This window comes from Monodon monoceros, unplaced genomic scaffold, assembly GCF_005190385.1.
Source record: "Monodon monoceros isolate NGI ecotype Baffin Bay Population unplaced genomic scaffold, NGI_Narwhal_1 Super_Scaffold_22, whole genome shotgun sequence".
Lineage (NCBI taxonomy): Eukaryota > Metazoa > Chordata > Mammalia > Artiodactyla > Monodontidae > Monodon > Monodon monoceros.
In genome coordinates this window covers 99,146,164-99,156,704 of record NW_021703779.1, presented here as the reverse complement: position 1 = coordinate 99,156,704, position 10,541 = coordinate 99,146,164, and the positions used below count along the sequence as shown (strand labels likewise).

The 10,541-nt window shown below is 38.4% G+C and overlaps 1 protein-coding gene across 1 annotated transcript in view; it reads right to left on the bottom strand.

The window, feature by feature from the left end:
* Positions 1-8,509: 8,509 nt before the first annotated feature.
* WDR44 (WD repeat domain 44) overlaps positions 8,510-10,541 on the bottom strand; it is an 80,988-nt gene continuing 78,956 nt past the window's right edge. Inside the window, exon 20 of the mRNA XM_029240901.1 lies at positions 8,510-9,588. Within this exon, the coding sequence (XP_029096734.1) occupies positions 9,494-9,588 (95 nt within the window). The 3' untranslated portion in view covers positions 8,510-9,493. The remainder of the gene's footprint in view (positions 9,589-10,541) is intronic.

The window sequence follows — 10,541 nt, the reverse complement described above, 5'->3', positions numbered from 1 at the left end:
AAAGAAAAAATAGATACATCAAAATTAAAAAGACTTGTGCTTCAAAGGACACATCAAGAATATGAAACAACATACAGAATTGGAGAAAATATTTGCAAATCATATATCTGATAAATCATATATCAGGTATATCATATATGTGATTTGTATCCAGAAAAAGTACTAACACACTCAATGACAAGAAGAAAAATAACCCAATTAAAAAATGGGCAAAAGACTTGCATAGGCATTGCTCCAAGAAAACATATAAATGGCAAGCAAGCACATGAAAAGATGCTCAACATCATTTGTCATTAGGGAAGTGCAAATCAAAATCACAAGGATAATGGACTTTACATAACTAGGATGGACAACAAGTGTTGATGAGGATGTGAAGAAATTAGAGCCCTCATACATTGCTTGTGGAAATGCAGAATGGTACAGCCACTGCAGAAAAGCTTGGCGGTTCCTCAAAAAATTAAAGAGTTACCATATGACCTAGAACTTCTATTCCTAGGCATATACTTAAGAGAAACGAAAACAAATGTCCCCACAAAAAGTTGTGCATAAATTTTAAGAATATCATCATTCATAATAGCCAAAGACAGGAAACAACACAAATGTCCATCAACTGATGAATGGATAAACGAAATGTACAACGGAATATTATTTAGAAATAAAATGAAATACTGATATATGATACAACATGGATGAATCTTGAAAATATTAAGCTAAATGAAAGAAGCCAGAGACAAAAGGGCACATACTGTATGATTCTACTTATATGAAATGTCCAGAAAGAAATTATATTAGTGGGGCTGGTACTGGATGAAGGGAAGCGGGAAGTGATTGCTAATGGGCACAGGGTTTCTTCTTGAGGTGATGAAAATATTCTAAACTTGGTGGTGATGGTTGCTTAAGACCATTGAATTGTACACTTTATTATTATTATGTTTGTTTGTTTTTTGCGGTACACGGGCCTGTCACTGTTGTGGCCTCTCCCATTGCGGAGCACAGGCTCTGGACGCGCAGGCCCAGCAGCCATGGCTCACGGGCCCAGCCGCTCCGCGGCATGTGGGATCTTCCCGGACCAGGGCACGAACCCGTGTCCCCTGTATCGGCAGGCGGACTCTCAACCACTGCGCCACCAGGGAAGCCCGAATTGTACACTTTAAATGGGTGAATCTGATGGCATGTGAATTATATCTCAATAAACATGTTTAAAAGGTTTTATGTGGTGCATGTGAAGGAATGAGTTTCGATCTTAGACATTTACTTATCTGTTTATGTCTAAACATTTTATACAAACACACACGAGCCCTGCCTACACAGCCCTTTCTATGCTGTCAATTTGTTTCACCTTTGAGCTTGTCTAGTTTAGATGCATTTCATGTATAACCTTAAATGCAGGGCCTGAAAAAACATAGCCACAGGCTGAGTAATTAATTTGAGTATTTCCAATTTCCCTATTTCCTGCTGTTACTACAGTCTTATCACTTTTTAGATTTATTTAAAATAAAATGACTGTTGGGGGCAGTGTTAATGGAGTGAATTGTGTTGCCCCCAAATTCATATGTTGAAGACCTAACCCTCCAGTACCTCAGAATGTGACTATATTTGGAGATAAGGCCTTTAAAGAGGGAGTAAGTGTAAATGAGGCCTTAAGGTGGGACTTAATCCAATCTGACTGCTGTCCTTATGAAAAGAGGAGATTAGGACATACAGAGACACCAGGGCACATGTGCACAGAGGGATGACCCTGTGAAGAGGCAAGACGGTGGCCATTTTTAAAGCGTAGGAGAGAGTCCTGAGAAGAAATCAAACCTGTTGTTTAAGCCACTCAGTCTGTGGTATTTTCTTATGGCAGCCCTAGCAAACTAATATAGGCAGACTCACTGCAAACAAGTTATGGGGCTGTCAGGCTAGCTTCTATAAAGATCCACAGCATGAATCCAAATGACCTATGTACTCAACTTTCAGAGTATCCATCGGAATGGCTCTACCTCCGCATCTTTTCATCAGGAGAGAGAATTAAGGTATTCATAACTAAATTAGAAATGTCTTTTCTTTGAGAATGGACTTCATATATTCTAATGAATTACTAATTCCTTTAGATAATCACCAAATTCTGTATATGCTCGAATAAGTTTGCTTTTTGATAACTGAGAGCACTGCTTATACTTATAAGCAGTACTTATATAAACACAATCTTATATAAGCAAGGGGGAATCAATACCTGCTTGCATGGTAAATCAGAGAACTGGGTTTTGACTTAACCCAACATCATATGTATATACATACATACATGTATATATATATATATATATATATATATATATATATATGTATCAGTAAATGGCTTGGCATTGAGAAGCAGGAAAATCAGATAAGACTACCCTTTAATCATGCTAAGAGTCTGGATGGAATCATCATTCTTGTCTGTTTCTTCTACTGGACTCCCTCAAGGTCTTGACACAGACTAAGTGCTTGATGTTTGCTGAATAAGTGCAACCCCAGGGCAGCAACAGGACAGACTGTAAAACTGCTTTGGGATAATGCTAAGCACTTGAAAGCAAGGCAGGAAGTTGTCTACAAAAGAATTCCACTGCTTACTTACTAAATAAGTTAGTAAGTAAGGAAACCACTATTGGGATTTGTACATCATCAAATCCCAATAGATTTTTAAGTTTTAAAAATTTTTAATTTTTAAAAAATTTTAATTAATTTTTGGCTGCGTTGGGTCTTCATTGCTGTGTGCGGGCTTTCTCTAGTTGTGGCGAGCGGGGGCTACTCTTCACTGTGGTGCACGGGCTTCTCTTTGTGGTGGCTCCTCTTGTTGCAGAGCACTGGCTCTAGGTGCGCAGGCTTCAGTGGTTGTGGCACGCGGGCTCAGTAGTTGTGGCTTGTGGGCTCTAGAGCGCAGGCTCAGTAGTTGTGACGCATGGGCTTAGTTGCTCCGCGGCATGTGGGATCTTCCCGGACCAGGGCTTGAACCCGTGTCCCCTGCGTTGGCAGGCGGATTCTTAACCACTCTGCCACCAGGGAAGTCCCCAATAGATTTTATTAGAGGAACAGATAATGTAAATGAATCTAATATTTTAAAAGGTGATGTGAGTGGAGAAAAAAGGCGCTGACCTTAGTAACTTCGAAAAACAGCGTTGTAACCAGAAATTACGATATAAAAGACAAAGGACTGTATGTAAAAACTGTATTCTAGTTGGTAAAGGTATTTCTCATGGGGGTATGGGTTAGCAATTCTGAAACTGCTGAATATGTTATGTTGTGATTGAACAAATAAGTAAATGGGAAGTAAATGGTGGAAACCAGGTGTCTCACTGTTGGAGAGGGAGGTTATCCATAAGCAAGAGGAGGAAACTAGAATAATCCATGTGTTAATGGATTACTCAGAGACATCAGCAAGGATTCACGTCTAATTTAATATAGAGATGGTTACATAGAAATTTTTATAGATGTGTGGAGATTAGTATACATGCATATATTTCTTTGCTCGGTCAGCTGAGAGGGCCTAAGAGAAACAATGCCCCAGTAGCAATGAGCACACCTGTCACCCAAATCTTAGTTTCTAATACCAGTCTCCAATAAAAGGAACTGGGATAAATGGTTGATTATAGGGCTGGAACAGGAAATACACAAAATGAACCTGGAGCATGTTGGGAGTGACAGAAAGTAAGGAAGTGCTCAAAAAAAAATAAAACAGTCAAAGGGACACAGAAGCCAACTTGAAAGAACTCTCAATAGCTAAGGCTGGAACAAGTTGAACAACAAAATAATGTAGTATTGCGCTGTAACTCAAAGTATAAAATAAATACCCATAAGTCCATGCTGATATAAACAAATGGTTGAATAAATAAATGAGAAGAGACCTATCTCCTGTACTGAGCAATTCCAAATTAAGTTATACAGATACTTGCTCCTCAAGGAGGTGGGCCTTAACTCTTCCTTACCCCTTGAGTTTGGGCTGTGCTTAGTGATTCACTTCCAAAGAGAAGATTTATGGAAAGTGAGAAAAAAGTAACTTTATAATAGAGAAACCTGACAAACATTCCTCAGCCAGGTGATGTCATGTTGGTAGTATGTATCCTTTTTTTAAAAATACATCTTTATTGGAATATAATTGCTTTACAATGGTGTGTTAGTTTCTGCTGTACAACAAAGTGAATCAGCTATATGTATACATATATCCCCATATCCCCTCCCTCCCACCCTCCCTATCCCACCCCTCTAGGTGGACACAAAGCACCGAGATGATCTCCCTGTGCTATGCGGCTGCTTCCCACTAGCTAGCTATTTTACATTGGGTAGTGTATATATGTCAATGCCACTCTCTCACTACGTCCCAGCTTACCCTTCACCCTCCCCATGTCCTCAAGTCTGTTCTCAACGTTTGCACCTTTATTCCTGCCCTACCACTGGGTTCATCAGTACCATTTTTCTGGATTCCATATGTATACATTAGCATACGGTATTCATTTTTCTCTTTCTGACTTACTTCACTCTGTATGACAGACTCTAGGTCCATCCACATCACTACAAATAACTCAGTTTTGTTCCTTTTTATGGCTGAGTAATATTCCATTGTATATATGTGCCACATCTTCTTTACCCATTCGTCTGTCGAAGGCCATTTAGGTTGTTCCCATGTCCTGGCTATTGTAAATAGTGCTGCAGTGAACATTGTGGTACATGTATCTTTTTGAATTATGGTTTTCTCTGGCTATATGCCCAGTAGTGGGATTGCTGGATCATATAATAGTTCAATTTTTAGTTTTTTAAGTAATCTCCATAGTGTATATCCCTGATGTGATGTAAGGAAAAGAGTAATTCACCTCTGTGGTCTTCCTCCCCAAAGTTCATAGCCTGTTGAATCATGAGAAAAATACCAGACAAACCCAAACTGAGGGACATTCAACAAAATACTTAACCAGTACTCCTCAAAACTGCTGAGGTCATGGAAAGCATGAGAAAACGTCGTGGCTAAGAAGAGCCTAAGGAGACCTGACGACCATGTGTAATGTTACATTCTAGACGGGAATCCGGAACAGAAAAAGGATATTAGGTAAAAACTAGTGAAATCTGAATAAAGTGTGGAGTTTAGTTAACAGTAATGTACAAATGTTGGTTCCTTAATGTGAAAAATGTGCCATTGTAATGTAAGATGTTAACAATAGGAGAAATTGGTGTAGGGGATATGTGAACTCTTTGCAAACTTTTCTGAAAAATCTAAAACTATTCTAAGATAAAAAGTTTATTTAAATTAAGAAAGCACAATATGCCTAAATGCAATAAGGTATTCTGGACTGGATCTTGGAAGTGAAAAAGGACACTAGTGGAAAACTGGTGCAATGTGAATAAAGTCTGGAGTTTACTTAATAGTATTGTACCAATGTGGGTTTTAGTTTTGATCACTGTGCCATGGTAACGTAAGATATTAACATTAAGGGAAACTGGGTAAGAAGTATATGGGAACTCCGTATTTTCTTTGCAACTTTTCTGTAAATCTAAAGTTATTCCAAAATAAAAATTAAAAAATGTAATGCAGGGTAGCTGGACGTACAGGCAAACTCCATCTGCCTGGACCACTGTAGATTACCTACATGATGACATTTGATTTGCTGGGGACTCTGCAGTGGATCTCTCCCCTCATTTCCACACCACCCTTCACGCTGGCCCTGCTGTATCAACCTGAATTTACTTCATGTGCATGGGTCTACACCAGCCAAGTGGTCGTGGCTAACAGGGGGAACCTGGCTTCCCCAAGACTAGATGACTCAAATCTAGAGAACGAAAGAAAAATGGACCAAGCTTCAGAACTGAAGGGAATAGGAGAGCAGTTGCGGGGAAGGGGGGGTCTGTTAAACAGGAGTTAGCTCAAAACAGAAGACAGGTAAGAATTTAGAGGAAATAGACAATGATTTTAGTCTGGGAGGAGGAAGCCAGAGACCAGCGAAGATGTCGGCATGGTGGGTACTCCATTTTTTCCACCTTACCTATGGCTTACTCATAAGGTCTTTTACCCATATTATCCTTGCTACTTGTAATATTAGATGAACTAAGATGGGCCTGAGAATCAAGTGGCTGCCATGAGTTACTAGGAAGGGTAGAACAGACAGGGGATAGGATGAGAAGGGGCATTTCTAGGGCCACAGCCACAAGATAGTTCCAAGTCTCTTACTTGTTTCTGTGGCCATCTTCTCCATCAGACTGTGAGCTCCTCTGGCACATGGCTGCTGCCTTATTCTTTTCTAGTCCCAGCAGTGGTCTGTACATAGTAGGTGTTCAATAAACATCTGCTTAATGAAGAAGGCAGGAAGCTAGAAACCAGTGAAACTGGGAATGATTTTCTTTTGAAAACTTTATCTTGAATCCCCATAATAATTAAATAACTTAAAAACATTCTGATAATTTGATTTTTTCGTATCAGTGAGGAGAGCTGGCTCTCAAAATTATACAACTGAAACTAGAATTTTGGGGATGGATATATTAATGTTAAACATATATTTCAAAGAATAAAAAGCAACTGCCCAGCTGTATAATTTGAAGACCAGAGAAAATGGCATGCTAAATATGTTGAGTCATTCATATTTTAATTCCAATTAAGGTAAACAAGATGGAGGCAGGGGAAGGCTCAATATGACTCTTCAAAGAGTTTTTAATGAAATGTGGTTTTAAACTTGTTCAGGCAGCCACACCAAGTCTGTGATGAAATTTTCACCAAAGGAAAAAGGGAAAATAAGGTAATATGGCTACTTTTTTCAAAAGCTAGGTTTATTCACTTTAGACTGTTTGTTGCTCTAAGATAAGATTGTGCTTGACTTTTCTTAGTGACTTTTTTAGTATTAAAATGTTCTCTCTTTTATGATGAGGTGATAGTAGACGGTGGCAGCTTTTAAAAGTGTTGAGTTGGCAGAAAAAGGCTGGTGTCCTATGTCAATCCCTAAAATACTATTTGTCCATGAAATCTCAATATCTAGAAAGCACTTCCACATCTTTTTTTTTTTTGGTCTAGGAGGGTACTCAGGGATTCGGGAGAGGCAGCGAGAAATGTGTGTTTGTTGAGTACACCTACTGGCTAGGTACCAAGCTTTATACATACACGATTTCTCAGTAAATCTTTACAATTTCCATTAGATATTCTTGTACTACAGATAAGGACATGGAAATTAATACAGAATAACTTGCTCAAGAAAGGTGCTAACAGAGGAAACCAAATCTAAGTTTATATAATTCTAGAATCTGTGCTCCTTCCTATAATACCACACAACTTATTACAGTGAGTTTCTAATATTCATTTTAGGGAAAAATATTGTTCAATTTTTCTTTGTATACATCTTCATGCTACCTTTTCAAACTCACTTTCTGACTTGTAACTTCACAGTGTATTTATATAGTGATAGCCAACAATTTATATAAAACGAAATTTACAAGTGTCAGTATTGTTCTCTTAAGCTTGCATCCCAACTATTTTTTGCCTTTTTGTTCAAGAAACCACATAAAACCTATCAGGAAATATTCATATTGGCAACACCCTGATTATCTGCAGTTGAAACATCCAGCACCGCAGCAGACTACAAGGCCTCAGGCAGAAGTCAGTGAAAGCCAAGAGGGTTGAAGACACTGAATTCTTTGACACGCTAGACCAATCACACTGCCATCCAGACCCTGAGACTACGAAAGTGACTGGTTAAAAAGCCAATGGCATAACAACTCGGTCTGTCAGGTAGAGTACAGAAAAGTGAGCAGAGGTGGGGAGAGAAGTGTGAGGGAGGTGAGAGGAGGGGAAGGACAAAGCAAAGCACTGGCAAGAGTAAGAAAGCAGCATAGGGGTAAAACCAAGGCAAATAATATGCAATGAACTAGAAAATCCACGACACCTCAAGACCATGCTGATGGGCTTCCCTGGTGGCTCAGTGATTAAGAATCCGCCTGCCAATGAAGGGGACACGGGTTCGAGCCCTGGTCCGGGAAGATCCCACATGCCGCGGAGCAACTAAGCCCGTGCGCCACAACTACTGAGCCTGTGCTCTAGAGCCCGCGAGCAACAACTACTGAAGCCCATGCACCTAGAGCCCATGCTCTGCAACAAGAGAAGCCACCGCAATGAGAAGCCCACACACCGCAGCGAAGAGTAGCCCCCACTCACCGCAACTAGAGAAAGCCCATGTGCAGTAACGAAGACCCAACGCAGCCAAAAATAAATAAATAAAATAAAATTTTTTTTAAAAGACCATGCTGATTGATAAGGATGTGATCACGGCTCCCCAGCTTCTCACCTATATACTGAAAACAAATGCAGTAAAGAACATACAAGCATACAGATGAACTGTTAGCAGTGTTCATTTTAGAACTAGAATTAAAAACTTTTTTTCTTAAAGGTATGTAGCTAATGCATTATAATTTAGGGGTCCAAAATTTGATCTCTGCTTGCTAAAAATCAAATTATAAAACAAGATTTTGGTTTTTTTACATTTCTCAATTTACCGAAGTCATCTGAAAATAAAGTCATATGTTTAACAAGTTTTGGCCACCAACTTTTAATAATACATATTTAATTTTCAGAAACATATGCTAACCATCAACAACATTATCAGGGTTCCATCACCCCAGATGTTATTTCATTGGTACATTATATCAATATTTACAAAGGCTTTCAAATTCAACAACACAAAACAGCTTAATTTTTAAAACTACAATGCTTTAAAAAATGTAAACTGTCCATTTTTACATTATTGTAAAAAAAGAAGACTCACTCCTTAATGTGGCTTAATTTTTTTAAGTGAGCAAAGCCTGGTGCTCATGGATAAAGAATGAAAAGAATTCTTTACATAGGAAACATTGTGCTCCAGTGTGGCAAATAAAAAAAAAAAAAAATATATATATATATACACACACACACACACACATACAAAAAAAGAATCTTAAGTCCACAATTTAGACCACACACAAAAAAGTCCCCAAATTGAGAAATTTATAAAAACCATTTACACATGGTTGTTGACCTACTGAAAACCTATATAACATTTTAAAAATATTAACTCAGTCAAAAGATACCACTTCTCTTAAAAATGAAATTTTGTGCAAAAGAAATTATTTAAGCTAGAAACAAGACACTCCCCCTCAGTAAGAGGCCAAAAGAGCCACTGAAATAATTTAACTCTGTTAGATTTAGTGCATGTAACCAAAAGGCACACACATGTGATTAATATATTAATATATTTTCATGCAGAAACCTGTGCATGTTCACAATTATATAACAAAAACACAAACATAACAAAATGTAAAGCCTAATGTTTGGCAGTGTTATTCTAGCTACATTCCTTTCTAGTCTATCAGTCCCGGGTTTACTAGATCATTAACGTTGCCTCTCAAAAAATATATTTGAACAACTTCCAATAAAAATTAAAAAAAGGATGTTGGCCTGAAACACTATAACTCTTTTTCAGTTCTGATACATATAGAAACTTACTGATATGTTTATTTTAAATGTCATTTCAAATTAAGATACATTTTTCCTTTTGTTAATGAACACTTTGATTGCTCCAGTGAAGTCAGCAGAGAGAAGAACTTCTGTGTTATCTGTCTTCATAATACCTTAAAAGCATAAAAGAAAGTTTTTAGTTGATTTTAAAGGAATATGAAGCCTGCTGCCACAACTGTCACATGCCCATGACCCTCTACCTTTGGGGCGGAAGAACCTCTCCCAGCCTTCAGTCTCTCTTTTCTGGCTTGCTCCTGTGATCCTTTCATCCTCCTGTACCTCTCCTCTCTGAGGCTCACTTCCACTTACCTTGCCTTAGCTGCTCTTTTCCTGGCAGCTAAGGAGAGATTATGGTCCCTTGGGGCCAGGATGCCTGGATTTACTCCCAGACAGCCAAGGCCTCTAAGTTGTCTAATTCTTCATTTCGCGACAAGAGGCTAGCATGTTATTCAGCCCCAGGACTGGAATGTTGGCAGGATGGGATCAGCTGGGCAAGTCTTTTGCCAACAGGGTTCACTAATGAGGTTGACAGTAAGGTTTACTGTACAGCAGACATACTGGAACTGCCATGAAATGAAGCACACACGATCACTCTGTGAATGCTGAGAGAACCTTTTGCCTTTCCAGTCCATACTGAAGAACCATGTAGCTACTACGCTGAATGGCAAAAACGCTTACCACTTACATTTGCTGGTGAAAACATTTAACGAACAAAATTCAGTGTTAACTATTATGCATAGGCAAAAATTGTGGGTTTAAGAAGGACTGATTAGTAAGGAAGAAAATAATCCAAACTTTAACTGGGAAGTTGTGTACAGGATGAGTTAGACAAAATGGCTTCACTTAGATTTGTTAAAAACATATGCTAAGCTGCTGAACATTCCTAACCACACTTTTGGTATATCTCAAAGTAGTGCTATGCAGCAGAAGCAGCAGCAAACAACTGAGGGATATCAGAAAGGCTAGAGAAGAAAATAATTCATCATATATATATATATATATATATATATATATATATAGAAATGCCTTATAAGATACAATATAATGAAGATGATGTCTATTGCAT